We start from the raw sequence: 16,321 nt of genomic DNA, 5'->3' as shown, positions 1-16,321 counted from the left end.
GAACTTAGGAAAAGCTATTTTCAGTGCAATCCTATGTGTGTCTACTAAGAATTACCGTATTTTTTGCTCTATAAGACTCACTTTTTCCCTTCTAAAAAGTAAGGGGAAATGTGTGTGCGTCTTATGGAGCAAATGCAGGCTGCGCAGCTATCACAGAAGCAAGAACAGCAAGAGGGATTGCTGCTTTCACTGCACAGCGATCCCTCTTGCTGTTCTGGCTTCTGAGATTCAGAATATTTTTTTCTTGTTTTCCTCCTCCAAAAACTAGGTGCGTCTTGTGGTCTGGTGCGTCTTATAGAGCGAAAAATACGGTAACACTGACTGAGTCCCGTACAAGCAGGCATAGGTCAAGAGGCCTTAGACCCAGTTTAAGTCGTTAATATATTATTTACTTCTATTACTACCATTTTCTACAGCTGGAGTACAATGGACAGAAATAAAGCTTTATACAGTACTTATTTCAAAATTGTGCTAATGTTCAAAGGTGTGGTCTATGGTTGTCAATAAATTCTATGGTGCTACTGGGTGACTGGTACAGTTTGGCATAGCTCAGTGTTTTGTATGCAGAAGGTTTTGGGTTCAACCCACAACATTTATGTTTAGTCAAGCCTATCCAGATGTTCAGAAAGTAGAAGTACCATATTTTTCACTCTATAACACGCGCCCGACCATAACACGTACGTAGTTTTTAGAGGAGGAAAATCCGTAGGCATGCCACCCGTAGGCATTCCCTCCATAACACGCACAGACATTTCCCCTTACTTTTTAGGAGGAAAAAAGTGAGTGTTATGGTGCAAAAAATACAGTAATTTTAAAATATTTTAATATTTTAACTTCTGCATGTTTTAAAGTATGGTTGTGATTTTTTCATGATTTCCTTATTTTAATGTTTTGTAAACTGCTTTGAAGTTTTTTTACAATCAAGCAGTGTAAATTTTTTTTACAAAATAAATAAAGCACAACTAAATATTTGCCTGAAATTCTGGATGAATGTTGCCAATCTGTGTACATAAAACAATGCCTGACTCTAAAAAGTTTTTTTTATAATCCTATTTATTTATTTATGCCTCCCATCTAAGTGGATTGCCCCAGCCACTAGGGGCAGCTTCCAACAAAATATTAAAACACAAATACCCCCAACATTAAAAACCTCCCTAATGCATTCAGATACCAGCATTCAAATCCCAGTGCTACCAGAAATTGTGCAGCCTTGGTAAATTTAATTCTTTTCCTTGGCCCCTCATAAGTAAAATAGAAGTACTAGAGACCCAACTCCAGGATTTTTGCAAAAGCAGCACTGCAAAGCCTTCCTTCCTTCCTTCCTTCCTTCCTTCGTATGCAAATATTACTAGTAATGTGAGTAATTCAGTTGTGAATACTCCACAAATATTCTTGCTTGGTCTGGGAAATTATTACCGGTAGTTTTTATGCAGGAAAGAGAACAAGCCTATTTCTCAATTTTGAAGGACTGTATACAAGTTTTGAAGATATTTGTAGTATCCTTGACATTGATGGAGACTGCAAGTGCTCCACTCTTCCTATGAAGCCAGGTTAAACATTGGGACCAAATGCTATACCCATGAGATGTTACATACTCTCATTTTCTAATATTTACAGCTATCAAGCAGTAGTTTAAAATCAAGCAACACCAAGACACTGAAGTTTCTCCCTTTAACTGTTCTAATGTCATGAAGGGCAGCCACCCAAGGCACCAACTGGTTACCCTGAAGTGCTTAATTAAAACGAACTAAAAATCACTTGGTAAAATCTGCTAGACGAGCAGAGAAGAAATGCGCACTTATTGGGCCAGTGTCTGGAGTCAGTCTCTCACTCTTGTTTATGGAGGGAGATGATAAGCAGGCCCAGCACATCAGCAGCGCAGGAGCTGACTGCCAAGGGTGCAGTCCTGCTGGCTGATGGGGTCTGCTTTGCCAGAATGTTTCCAGCAGAACACTTGTTTCTCTGCAGTGCAGCTGGGAGGGCGAGAAAGGAGACACAATGTCTCCTTCCCACCCATCTTCCTGACGGTATGGGGTTAAACAAAACCAGTTTAACATTAGCCCAACCCCCTGCACTGATTCTGCGCAGGGGCAGGTGCTCCCTGGGTGGGGCTGAGTGCTCGTGGACACAGCCCTAGAAACTAGCAAGTTGCATTATTCATTTAAAAATCTCAGCAGTTTTTGGTTTCTGCAAATTCCTGGGCAGCGCCACACACTTTCTGCTAGTCATACACAAGTAAGGAACCAGCAACAGCTTATGTGTGGCTCAGACTTCACCCTCAGACTTCCCAGTCATACCATAAAGAGGAACGCAATGTAGTATCTGCAGGAGGGATAATGCAATGCGTAGTTAAGTACTGATGTAGTACAAGACATGTTTCAGCTCACTGGATTATGTCCAAGACAAAATCCAATGAGCACAAGTGCTTAGAATAAAAAAACAAAAACAAAGCAAAACTCACATGTTTTAGATAATTTTCACCAAATTTGCATTTAATCCCAGCTATTTCAGAGCTAGGTAATTAACATTAAAATGCCTGTTTCAAGACACCTGAGGTGTTTAAGGCTGATTAACCCAGGGGTGGGGAACTGTTTTCAGTCTGAAGCCCACTTTCTCTCATGGGCAACTTTCTAAAAGCCACATGCCAGCGATTTGATAAAACCAGAAGCAAAAATGGGCAGGGTCAGAATGGGCAAAACAATGGAAGTGACTCTTACCTTTGCATAATACACTACATTCCAGTCATGTAAAAGTCTAAAGGTTTTCTCTCTCGCACACACCTTCACTGCCCATTCAGGTGAACAAGCAGCATTACCATAGTTCAAAGACAGTTCCAGCCAGGCAAAAGCACTCGAGGGTGCAGAGCTTCTCTTGTCAGGGTGAAACCTAGGCAGAGTCTGAAAAGGGGGGGGTCCTAGACTCCCCAGCCCTGAATAAACCTTAAGATGCCTCTGAATCATTTTGGCAAGTTCTCCTCCATGTCACATACCATGTTGTTCAGGGTGGACCCCTGACACTCCAGAGGTTTTTTCGTAGGGAGCAGGGAATTGGTAAGTCCCCTCCCACAACCTTTCACCTTTCATCCTTTCACCTGTGATTCTCAGAATCCTACCCCATTACTTTGCATCAGCGCTAGTTAACAACAGAAATGTATTTGGATTATGTTTTGAAGAACTTCCTCAAAACCATTGTCTATACTCCGTATAAAGAGAACCAAATTCTATTAGCAAAATGACAAAAACATAAGTTTACACAACTAGTTTCCAATTTTAATGTATTTAGAATAAAGTTATATACAATACAGTGGTGCCTCGCAAGACGAAAAGAATCCGTTCTGCGAGTCTCTTCGCCTAGCGGTTTTTTCGTCTTGCGAAGCAAGCTCATTGACGGATTAGCGCTATTAGCGGCTTTTAGCGGCTTAGCGGATAGGCGGCTTAGAAAAAGGGGGGGGGGAAAGGAAAAAAAACCCGCAGGAACTCGCAAGACATTTTCGTCTTGCGAAGCAAGCCCATAGGAAATTCGTTTTGCGAAGCACCTCCAAAACGGAAAACTCTTTCGTCTAGCGAGTTTTCCGTCTTGTGAGGCATTCGTTTTGCGGGGCACCACTGTACTTGATGTTTTGCAGAACTTCCTATTTTTTAAGTTATAAGGAACATCACATTAACAGCCAGAGGATGTTGCAGTAAGCAAATAGCAATAGATTGCATCGGGAGGAGGAATATTATTGGAATCTGAGGTTACTGACTGGTCATCATACAGGATAAAGAAGAACTTGCACCTAACATTTAAACTTTCTAACACTTCAAATACTACTTGCATGTTTCAAATGTACCTCCATTTACCATAGATGAAAGAGAAGGCACACAATTGCATAGAACCGCATAGATACATCCAACCACTTTGCTTTAGTTATTTATACGCTTGTGAGATACTTTTTGATATTCAGTACACAGACATTTGCCAATACTTGAATTCAAGTCCAATAATAATAATAATAATAATTTACTTAGGCCCCAGCCACTCTGGATGGCTCCCAACAGAATATTAAAAACACGAAATCAAATGAAGTGCCATATTTAAAGGCCAGTGTTTCTAAATGGGAGCAAAGCTTTTTACACAAGGCCACAGGATCACATGCTCTCCTCTCGGAGGAACAGTCTAACTAAACCTAACTGTAGTTAATGTTACACCAGTATTTGCATTTACCACCCTCACTAATGACTAGTGCTCTCTCTCAATTAGGATTTAAAGTCAGCTTCAAACTGTGGTTTCAAATCCAGGTCAGCAATAGCTACCAAGGCAGGTGATGGCTTCATGCCAAAGAAAGAATACATATGTGACCCACACTTTAGAAATACCCACAACTGAATCTGCATCATCTACAAAACTCACTTAAGGATTAATCCCTCTTCCCAAGGAAAACTGAAAACTGCAGTTCTGTGCTGGCAGGGCAAGTTTTTATAATACAGCATCTCAGAAAACCACAATCACAGAATCATAGAATTGCAGAGTTGGAAGGGACCTCGAGCGTCATCAAGACCTATAGGGGAAAACCTTGGCAGTTCAACTGGTGTGAATTTGATAACCTTTTATTGTGCCAATATGCCCAGGCAGAATAATTGTAAGCTTTGTAAATAGTGTGGGCCAAAAGTGGTATGTCAGAGATTGAAGCGCTAAAAGCCATATTGGACGCTACTCATGAACTGGGAAATATGAATGCCAAGGCTCTTTAAAAGATGGAAATTTGCTGCCATCACCTATGGAATGGCATGCACTCATAGCCAACAGTGTGAATTTCATCTGTTCTTCTGTTCACTGCCAGCATCTGCAGTAGAAGCCCATTTGCTTTGCTTTCTTAAATGGCCCAGGGCCCCACAATAAACCAAAGCTTGTGTAGTCTTGGCTCTACAGTAGATGCATACTGAGTAAGAGCCCAATAAGTTCTTAGCTAATTTTTGCCCCGACGTCACCAATGCACAATGTTATCGCATGCATTTTGGAATGTAACCTGCTGCTCGCGCCCCACGGCTACAATCCTATAGGCCATCTGGTGAGCTGGATGCGCAACAAGGTCACTAGCTCTTTCTCTCCCCACCTTCTCTCAACAGCACAGCTTGACAAGTCACTTTGGAAACCAGGCGAGTTCGAGAAGTGCTCTGAAGACTCAATCTTTGAGGGGAAAAGGTCAGAACCTCTGCTGTGCATGCCTAAATGAGCCCTCCAAATTGAAGTCTGCAGTTGCAGAAATTTGCTCACTCTTACATTACCAACTTGCTTCTACGACAAGGATTACTGAAAGATAGATAGTAAATACCTTTTAAAGCTAGCAGCTTCTGGAGTTCTCTGTTATTGGCAAGATTAAATCTTGAGGAACTCTGCCGTTTTTCTTTCTTCACTACAGGTTGTACAGGAGGTGTTTTGATTTTAGCTACCTGTGTTGCAGGTACAACGGTGCTGCTGGATTTTTTGCTTGCAACCTGTATATAAAGAATAATTAAGACTTCTTAAACAGAAGCAGTCAAACAATATAAAAGCAGTCAACAATAGTTTTCACTTCTAATACCATTAGCACTAACTCCGAAGGGGTTTTCTTTTTTGGCTATCATCACATATTTAAACCTATTTTAGAAAACCTTAAAGGGGACAAGTCCATAATGCCAAGAGACAGTCTCTAAAAGGTAACAAGTGCTGTAAGATTTGCTACACCCAATCCATGATCCAGAAAGGAAGCATCCTTGAGAAAATACCAATGTTCTTTACTTTGGGCAAGCTTTATGAAGCCTCTATTTTTGGCCTCACCCTTGGTGTGTCTATTTCACAAAAGCATAAAAATAAACCACAGTGCACATCTGATTGGACACCTGGATTGCCAGCAGTACACGTGAAAAGGATCTAGGGGGTCTTGGTGGACCACAAGCTTAACATGAGTGTGATGCAGCAGCAAAAAAGGCTAACACTATTCTAGGCTGCATCAACAGAAGTATAGTGTCCAGGTCAAGAGAAGTAATAGTACCATGCTATTCTGCCTTGGTCAGAACACATCTGGAGTACTGTGTCCAGTTCAGGGCATCTCAATTTAAGGAGGCTATTGACAAGCTGGAACATGTGCAGAGGAGGGCAACCAAGATGATCAAGGGTATGGAAACCAAGCCTTATGAGGGAATTGGGTATGTTTAGCCTGGGAAATAGGAAACTGAGAGGAGAAATGATAGTCATCTTCAAATATCTAAATGCCTCTCACATGGAGTTTCTCCTGCTCTCGAGGATAGGACCCAAACCAATGGATTCAAGTTACAAGAAAAAAGATTCCAATTAAACACCAGAAAGAACTTTCTGACTGTAAGAGCTGTTTGACAGTAGAACAGACTCCCATGAGAGGTGGTGGCTCTCATTCCTTGGAAGTTTTTAAGCAGAGGTGGGATGCCATCCGTCATGTATGATCTAGTTGAGATTCCTGCATTGCAGGGCGTTGGACTAAATGACCCTCGGGGTCCCTTCCAACTCTATAATTCTATGATTAATGACTTTGTTTAATGTTGTATGCTGCTATACACATTCCAAAAGGATAGGGAGGCAAAGTGGCTAAATATGTCTCTTTAATACCCATGAGGTTCAGCAAGTCTACGATCCATGGACTTTGAAGAAAGAACTACGCTTGAAGAGCAGCTGTTAGAGGTTAGTTCGCTGACTTTCCTAAACCTTTAAATTAGAATTGAGAACTTACTTTGTACCTGCATTATGGTATTAGGTAAAGTACACATAGCATTTCAGATTCCAAAAAGCAGTACTTTGTTTACAACAAGCTTGCATCTATTTTTAACACTCTTTGCTGTCACCTTCATTTTAAAGAGGGAAAACCGCTCATCAAAGTACCCTGTGTATAACTGAAAATCAATGCCTACTAGCATTTTTCTTTGAATAAAAGCTTACGGGTTGGGGCTTAACAGCAAGTAGAGTTGCATCAGTAGACTCTTCCCCCATTGCTGCTCCTGCCCACCCCAAAGGGAACAGTATGAAACTTCTCTATTTCCTAAAGAAGAAAAAGTTGCTTTAACCTCAGGAGAGAGTGGACTATGGATGCTCTCTCTGAACTATGTTTGCATTTTCTTCCAATAAACACTTTCTTTCTCATGACTAGTGTACTTTACCTTCTACAGTGGTCTGCTGTCACACCCCCTCATAATTAATATTGTCAGTACTGTAGACCCAAAGGAATAGGCAAGTTAATACTTTGCCCTCAGGCAAGGAAGGGGGGGGAATCCATGGAACTTGGTGTCTTTTTAATAAGGATATTCAGTGAATTGTAAATAGGTGTACCGTATTAGTCACACCACAAAGGCTCTTTGGGCAGTTGTGAGCAGGGTCTGCAGATGCACAAAAAGCTACTTAATGACAACTCTAAACTAATTACATCTGATATGATGCAATTGTGACCATCAGTATTTGGACTAAAGTAAGCAAGACAGATGCAGATAACTTAAAAAAAGATGAGGTCAGAAATAGATATAGCTGCTGCGCCAACAAACTGTGGCCTTCCATCGTCTCCTCTCCTCCCAGATTGTAAAGTCCAGCACCACAAAAGAACAGTAGACTGCTGAGTTTCCCACCCTGCTCTACTTAGTTGCTGCTTGTGGTGTCAGAAAAACTCAACAGTGTAACGACACCACACTTTTTTTTGATACTCTACTTTTGGAATCAGCCAAGCAGCTCCCGCTTTATGTAGTTCCAGCCTAACAGAATATAAAAGTTCAGCTGCAACCCTGGCCATGAATTCATTTTTAATTGGACTTCAGAGAAGTTGCATGAGATGTTTGAAATATGTTACCCATTTTACTAGTGCTTTCAGATCTACAGAGAAGATAACATAAAAGTAAGCACCACCATGAATTCAAATAAAATTATAAGATTTATATAGGTGTCTATAAATAAAATATTTGTGGGATGCAGCCACTTGTGTTCTCCTTGTTCTTTGAATAGAGGACATTCTCTAGTCTTCACAATCTGGTATTTTTCACAAGCACTTGAAACAAAACAACATATGCTAGTACATTTCCAGAAAGAGAGGCTTAAGATTATACGTAAAATTAGCCCAAAGTACTCAAGACAGATACAGGGGAAGGGAAAGGTGGAGAGGTTAAGCCAGGGAATATTGGGCCATGGGAAAGCGTCAAACCACCCAATTTCTGCTTTTGAAATAAGCTTTGATTTTTGCACGCCGCAGACATTACAACCAGTTGAACGGATATAAGATTTACCACCTAGCTAATGGATAGCTGCTGTTAAGAAGGCTAAGTGAAGCCAACTTCCATACTGAGCCTTTGGCCCATTTACTTGTGCTTCGTCGTGTAAGCATATGTGATTGTAGTGCTGATTCTATTTTCTGGGAAGCATCCAAGTGTATGGTTTCTGTGTATCCCTTTGTTCCCTAGCCATCAGAAATGGCGCCAGGAGAGTCTGGTAGAGCTCTGCATTGTATAACACACAGAACATTCATTTAGCAAGGAATTTTTGCGCTTTTTCTGCATCACACCTTTAGCCATTAATGGCACTTCAGAATATGCACTCACTATATATTTTCAAATAACGAGACACAATTTCATACTGGAGACTAAAATGGTTCCCAGTATGCTGATAATTAATTTCTTTTTACGAACATGTACACAAAACAGATTAATATGTATTCAGACAATTTTAAAAAATGGAATAGTTAATTGTACCTGCACTATCGTCTTGCATTCCAATATGCACAATTATTCTGCCAGTAACAATTTAAGTGCAGAAACACTTGCATGTTACAGTCCTTGTGGTTTTAGCAACGAAAGATTATCTGCTGTGGGTGCTAGCCACCCCATGGCTTTGTTTGCATGATCAAATCCTGGCTTGTTAAGTCAGGATATGTACGAGCTGTATGTACATGCAGACAGCTCCTTTTCGACCACATTGATTCTCCCTTTGTGTGAACGGTAAAAATAAAATAAATAAAAAATGAGACAGGATTCAGAAGTCAAGTTTAAACCATGGCTAACTTCATTTCCTGGTTTGCTTCACCACCCACACAAAGTGAAGACTAAAGCAGCAGCAAAGCGGGATGTGTGGGTGCACACCGCTCATGCGTATCCTGGCTGATTGTGCAAATGTGGCCCATATGTTCAGCCACATCGCTGTCAATTCTCCATTCTCTCTCCATCCTCCTTTCCCCAGCAACATAGGTTGTCTCTACAGCTCCTTCTCTTCGCAAATCTTATACCAGCTGTCACTGATGCGACAGCTACGCTCATTTCTGGACCAGAAGAGCTTGGCCACAGTAATTTAGGCATTGGTAACTTCTCAAGACTGGATTACTGCAGTGCACACTCTATGTGGGGCTTCCCTTGTGCCTGAGCCAGAAACTGTGCAAAGTGCTTCAGCCCAGCTGCTGACAGGAATGAGAAGCTGTCTAGATGAGAAACACCTCTGCTTAAAGAGATCTGCACTGGTTGCCCATTTGCTACTGGGCCAAATGCAAGGTGTTAGTATATAAAGCATTAGCTGCTTAGCACCAGTTTACTTGCAGAACCACTTCGCCGCTTCAATCTGTGGAAATGGTACGTGTTTTATCCCTTTTTCCATTATGGTTTTAATGATCTTTCAAATGTTTTTAATGTTTTATTTTATATTTGTGCAAAGAGGTTTCCTTATTATCAACTGGCATATAATTTTTGGTGAAATAAAGAGGGAAGCAGATTTTCCTCTCAGATTTTCCTCTGGGAGCCACAAGGGATCATATGAACACATGTCTAGCTGACACAGAAATCACCCTCTTCCTCCAACATGCACAGCAGAAGCTAGTCTCCCCATGCATCGGAGGAAGTGGGCAGAAACAGCCAAGTATTCTAGCCCCAAGTCACAGGCTCAGTATCTATCCTGTCCCACTGATTTGATTCTCATCTGGGAAACAGCAAGTCTGCTTGCATGCAGCACTAGCAAGTCATGCTGAAAATTATGTGCAACAGGGCCCCACCCATGCTGCACCACCAGCATACAGGAAATACAACGAGGCTAGGTGCATACTATTACATCAAAACCCTTTGAGTACTATCTGGCTGCAGTAACAGGGTAAACACTTTTGACACACTTTGGAAACTTTTAAAAAGACAGAGAGATTGTGGGGGGGGGGCTCGTTTAATTTCACTGTAAACAAGTGGCACAGTGACAATAAAGTATTTCTATTTCTATCATGCTTAAAAACATTGCTTAAGTAGTTCAGCTAAAGATTTGACAAAAGCATTAAAGAATGTGTTAACAGTAACAGACATATTACTTCCCTATGCCTTTTTATAGAATCACAGAATTGTAGAGTTGGAAGGGAACCCAAGGATCATCTAGTCTAACCCCCAGCAATGCAGGAATCTCAACTAAAGCATCCATGACTGACGCCCATCCTAAAAATGCCTCAATAGTAACACATTCCAAGTGCTGAAATCAGCATTTGTCAGCACACAGAAATGCCAAACCGAATCATTTTAAAACATAAAATGAGAAAGCTGTACTTTCATAAAAAATAAGACCCAATGGAACTTTTTTATAGGCAAATGTGTACATGATTGCAGCCTTAAGAACAAATCTGTAGAAGGTACAGTACATTTGGCAGTCTTTCATAAGACATTCATTTCCAAGAGTCTATGCATTGTATCCAACTAACGTCCACTCAGGGTAGAATTCCACTGGAATTAATGGACCTAAGTTAGTCATGCCAATTAATTTCAATGGGTCTACTCTATTAAAAACTGGTACACCACCATACTTGTAAAAGGCAAAAATATAGATCCCCAATCATTGTAGCGCAATTTTCCTAAATGTTCAAAGCACCTGAAGTGTATTATCTCAATATTTCTTACAACATTCCTGTAAGGTAAACCAGCTCTATTCCTGTATTTCAGATTGGGGGGCAGGGAGAGCTAACAAACAGAAGTTTGCCTAGTTACCCAGAAGTTCATGGTAAAGAGAACAAGCCCCATTGAGAGTGTTTTACTCTTAAAGGTGGCATACAGGTCAAAACTGAATTTCTTAACTTCAAAGAAAAACACTGAGGAACAATTTTTAATCACACTTTGAGAACTTCACATTACTGCTTCTCACAAAACAAGGTCACTAAGGCACTTCACTTTTTAGTTTTTAACTGAGAAGTTGCTAGTGATCACAAGAGGGACTGAAAAGCACTGCCAAATATCAGCAAAGGAATTTATAAAACATCAGTGTAAACATTTCTGAAAGAAAGCAAAACATTTAAATTTGTAACATTTACCTCCATGTCCAGATTATCTTGCACATCTTTGCTACTTTTCCCACTTTTCCCTGCTTTCGGAGGTTCCTGAAATTTACAGAGACATGTAAGTTTCCCCTACTTAGAAAAAGAAACAGTACAATTTCAGTTACAAAATCCATGAAATAAAATAAATGGCAACACATGCTTACTATAAAAGAGAAGATGTTAGGTTTCCATTTACTCTCTCTTAGCAAGCAGCATAGTTTTCAAATCAAGCTCAACTACCCCAATGCAAGTAAAAGGAAACATGCAATAGTTTTGAAATTTCAAGGAAAGCTGTCAGAAAGGAGATGGGACAGGGATGGGCAATAAAGCTGCAGAAAGTATTATGGCAATCAACCACTGCTTTCTAATTTTTAAGAACAGCTTAGAAATCTGGACAGAGACACTGGGGTCTGAGCAATTTCAAACCCTGGAGAATTATAAGGAGGCTGGATGGCCACAGCTAGTACAGAAGAAGCTCAGGGAATATATCCTACGGTTGCAAAGATGCAACAGGTGATCCATGACATCACCTTCAGTACTATGATCCTGAGGTCTACTTTAAACTTTGACCCCATGTGTTCAAACTGAAAACTATGTACAACAGAGAAGAGGAAAAGACATGCAAGTTCAAGGCTCACTCCCATAACTTTGTATGTTTATAACAGCAGGAATAAAGTGTAAACCAGACCTGAGACTTTCCCCTCCCCAGCACTTCAGAACACACCTGACAATTAGAACCCAGGTTAACAGCCAGCACAGAGCACCTGGATTTGTTCTTCCCCTAAATTTATTGGGATTTATTTGGCCTGTGCTACAGCCTTTTTTGTCTGTTGGGGTAACAGTGAGATACCAAAGATAGCAGACAGAGTGCAATAAGCACACAAATTCTTAACAGATGTGCAGATGTTGCATGGAATTCAACACTAAAGGGTCCTGTTAAGTGGAAGAGGAGCCTTTTATCACAGTTTTAGCACTAAAACAAGACTTCTTGGAATGTCTGAAAGAGGCCAGGTTTCTGCCTCAGTTGCCCTGTCAATTAGAAGACAAAGGACAGGTTTTACTTAATGTGCCCAGTCAATGGAAGCCCTGTGCAAGGATTTTTTGCTTGTGCAATAGTTTCCCCACCTCCAGAACCACACACATAGGGAGGACCATTCCATCTGGCAATCACACAGCCTGATCCTATGTATGCTTATTCAAAATATATCTCATCAAGCAGCAGCACTTACCCCCAAGTACCTGTGGACAGGATTGCAGCATTACTTAAGATTTATGCCTAAACATCACTCACTTCAAGGCAATCATGTCTGTGTCAAGATGCCAATATGTTTCCCTACCCAAGCAGGAGGATGACATGTTAAACCTTAACATTTGTTTTAATTGCCTCTTTTTGCAAATACATGACAGAGCCAAATCCAGAAAGCTGACAAGCATATCTGGAAGTTTGTTAGGACATGCCCCAATTAAAATATAAATAAACAAACAACACCGATTCCACCATACCAACTCTGTTGTGTATTTCCCACTGGCCTTAGCCATGCCAGCCTTTCCCCTCTCCCCTCCAAAAGAAACCCACCCACTTTTTAGCAAGGAACACCGGACACCTCCAGAAACCAACCTCAAAGCAAGGGGTGCTGAGCCTCCCTAAGCCTGCTGCAACAACTAAAAGACTAAAAGACTTAACTCCCGCGCCACAGTAAACCTGTTAGTCCTTTTAAAAAAAAGCCACAAGACTCTTTGTCGCTTTATCCCCCCAAAGTACAAACTCGTGCTTCTTGCCCTTTTGTCACCCTTTTCGAGATCCGTGTGGGAGCCTGCGCGTAAAATAATGAAGCGCGGCGCGCGTGCGCGGATAATGGAAGGCGCGTGTCTTATGTATACGTGTGTACACAGGGACGCGTGTGTTTTAACAAATCTTCAGGGAAGAAGAAGCAGCTGCTCTCAGGAGGTACAGCTTGTGTGGCTTTTCAGACCACCCTCCCCGAAGCCCAGCCAGTACTAGCGACCCCCCCGGACCCCCATAACCCCCTTTCCCCCCTCCTCCACCTCCCAAACTCCAGCTTCCCCCGCAGGCCTGCCTGCACCCCGCCAGCGACACCCTCCCCGGGGCCTGCTCCTCTCCCAGGACCTCCTCCAGCTCGCGCCTCCTCCTCAGGCCTGACCTGGCTCACTTTCTCCTTCTTGTTTTTATTCGGCATGGCCGGCTGGGTGGGCGGCTGGGGGCCCGCCAGGCCGGAGAGTCTCAGCCTCCCACGGCGGGGACGGTGGCTCCCCCTTCCTCCTCTTCCCCGGGGCTGCCGCTGCTACTTCACCGGCCGGCCAGCCGGCCTGCCTCGCCTCCCTCCCGGCGGAAGCTTCTCCCCTCTTCCCTCCCCCCCCCAACCAGCCAACCACCCCGCCTTCTCGGACTCCCAGGAGCGGCGGCGGCGGCAAAGGAGAGGAAGGGAGGAGGCGGCGGCCTCAGTCGGCAACTCTCGCTCCACGGCGGGGCGGGGCCCCTCCTCCATTGGCTGCGCCGCGTCACGTGGCGCCAACGTTGCTCTTCCTCCTCCCCCTCCTCCCCGGTACTTTCCACGTCCCCTCCCCCTCCCTGACGCCGACGCCGCTTTGGCGGAAGAGGCAAACTTCTCCTCACGAAGCCGCGGGGGGGGGGGGGAAGCCGGTTTCCCGCCCTTTTCCCCGCCTGCCTGAGGGAAGGAGGAGAAACAGAGAAACCTTAGCCCTATCGCCCCCAAAGCGGGGCGGGATATGGGGTGGGTGGGAGAGAAGAGAGAGAGATAGTGAGCGCATCATATGTGCCATGCGTGCTGTGTGTTCTTTGCCTGAAGCCCTCAGGTGTGTTTTGTGTCCCATTGCCGGCGTCGAAGCTGCTGGTCTGGTCAGGTGTACATGAAATTAAGGAGTGCCATCTTGTCATTTGTCTCAGGCAGCCTTGGATCAGCCTTGTCTCAGCTAAAAGACGACCTAAAGCAGTGGTCCTCAAAACTTTTCCCCCTCTTGGCCATACTTTCAGAATAAAACTTTGCTCGTGTCACGCTGGATTTTTTTTATTATTCATAAGAAATCCACTGGAAAGCACGACTAGGATGGTCCCCATTATCAATCTTAATGCTCTTGCTCTTTTTGGAAAAAAATAATCTGTCTTCTGTAAATTAAAAAAGAAAGAAAGCTACTATACTACACTGAAATGTTAAAATGTTTATTTGATTGTCCTTGAATCTCCTCCACACATGCCATCCTCTCTTGCCACACCAATGTGGTGCACTACACCCTTTGAGAACCCCTGTCTTAGAGGAATGTGGCCTCTTTACGACTTTAAAACATGTTGTAGGGCAATGAAAATCTGTCCTACCCCCTCTGTTTATTTTGACATAGGACATCTTCCCTGGGAAACTGTTTTTCATTTGCTACACTTGGCGAAAATATTCAATCTCTTTTGGAAGCACCCAGTCCAGTGTTTGAGTATTTGGTAGAGTATATTTGGGGAATAAGTTCCCTGGTTACCGTTGTACTGTACATTTTAGGAACAAAATGAGACAACCATGTAATTAAACACACTGAGCTGGGAGTCCATAAAGGAGCAGGTGGAGATCAGTAGCTTTAGTCACATAACTTGGCCGGTGTTTTTTTAAAAAATGCTTTGTAGTAGTCCTGTGGGCCAACTTATGCAGATGTAAGCTACGCAAAGAAGAGAGCACCACCTGTACAATGTTTCTTTACTTTGCCAGTAGCATTTGTTATACATGTAAACAAATGAACTGTATTATGAGTCCAGTAACAGAATGCTATCATGCTAGGAGCAGCAACAAAATAACTCTGCATATACTGGGATTTCTGAACTTTTTATCTTTGGCTCTGGAATATCAACTTCCCTTTCGAACAATATTGCACATATAATTTACAGCCTAATCTTACTGATCCAGTTTAGCTACAGCAGCACAAGCAATGGGTTGGATCCGAAGAGGCACCAGGAAAAGACAAACAGCAGCTCCATAAAAGCTTGAGCAAGAATCCACACACAACATTATTCAAGGTAGATTCCATAGCTGATCTCACGCGTCCAATTGCACAAACAACAGTGGCAAGTTGCTCTTGTGCAAGTAGAATAATATATTTGGATTTATGACCTGACTACCCATTATGTTAACAACATGATTAGTAAATCTCATCACAGGTTTTTAAAAATTAATTACTAGCGGGGGGGGGGGGGGGAGAGCATGCTTGACACTGGCACCACAGCACATAGGGAGGAGCAATCTTGGAAAAGCTGTCCCCCCCTGCATGGCAAGTAGCATTAGGCAAAACCTCCCATTGGTGCCAAATGCTAATTTACTGAGACTGCAGCTGGGAAGAGAAGGTTTAAACCTCCCTCCCATCACATTGAAGCACTAATGACAATTCCCCACATTCACACGTGCACCTGGTATGTGTATATACACACACACACACACACCCTCGATATGATTGCTAATCATGCCATTAGCATAATGTGTAATTAGGCCCTGAGTTTCACTTTTCTCAAACGGTATTCTAGTGCAAAATATAAAACAAGCCTTCCATTAACAGAATGCACCACCTGCATGTGGTAAACATAAAGGACCCCTGGACGGTTAAGTCCAGTCAAAGGTGACTATGGGACTATGGTGCTCATCTCGCTTTCAGGCCCAGGAAGCCGGTGTTTGTCCACAGACAGCTTTATGTGTCATGTGGCCAGCATGACTAAACTGCTACTGGCGCACGGAGGACCGTGCTGAGTGCCAGAGTGCACGGAATCGCTGTTTACCTTCCCGCCGCAGTGGTACCTATTTATCTACTTGCACTGGCATACTTTCGAACTGCTAGGTTGGCAGGAGCTGGGACAGGGCAACGGGAGCTCACCTCTTTGAATGGATTCGAATCGCTGACCTTCCGATCAGCAAGCCCAAGAGGGAGCATGTGGAAGAAGACCTAATTTGACCCAGTCCATTGACTTTTGCTGTGGACTCTATAGCTCCCTGACCATATTGGCTGTGAGTCCCAGAGGACCTGTTC

At 42.8% G+C, this 16,321-nt stretch overlaps 1 protein-coding gene across 9 annotated transcripts in view; it reads right to left on the bottom strand.

The window, feature by feature from the left end:
* Nucleotides 1-13,853, bottom strand: part of PPP2R5C (protein phosphatase 2 regulatory subunit B'gamma) — a 78,065-nt gene extending 64,212 nt beyond the window's left edge. For 2 of the 9 annotated variants that reach the window (XM_083614952.1, XM_083614955.1), the window contains exons 1-3: nucleotides 13,453-13,768; nucleotides 11,285-11,350; nucleotides 5,315-5,477 (exon numbers count right to left, since the gene is read on the bottom strand). In XM_083614952.1, coding sequence (XP_083471078.1) covers nucleotides 5,315-5,477; nucleotides 11,285-11,350; nucleotides 13,453-13,488 — 265 coding nt within the window. In that variant the 5' untranslated portion in view covers nucleotides 13,489-13,768. Of the gene's footprint in view, nucleotides 1-5,314; nucleotides 5,478-11,263; nucleotides 11,351-13,452 lie in introns of those variants that run through there. The other 7 variants (XM_083614948.1, XM_083614956.1, XM_083614959.1 and 4 more) reach the window with 7 other exon arrangements.
* Nucleotides 13,854-16,321: the final 2,468 nt, after the last annotated feature.

The sequence above is a fragment of the Podarcis filfolensis genome, assembly GCF_964270895.1.
Source record: "Podarcis filfolensis genome assembly, chromosome: 1".
NCBI lineage: Eukaryota > Metazoa > Chordata > Lepidosauria > Squamata > Lacertidae > Podarcis > Podarcis filfolensis.
Note: the sequence above shows the minus strand (reverse complement) of the source record. Positions and strands in the feature narration are given on the sequence as shown.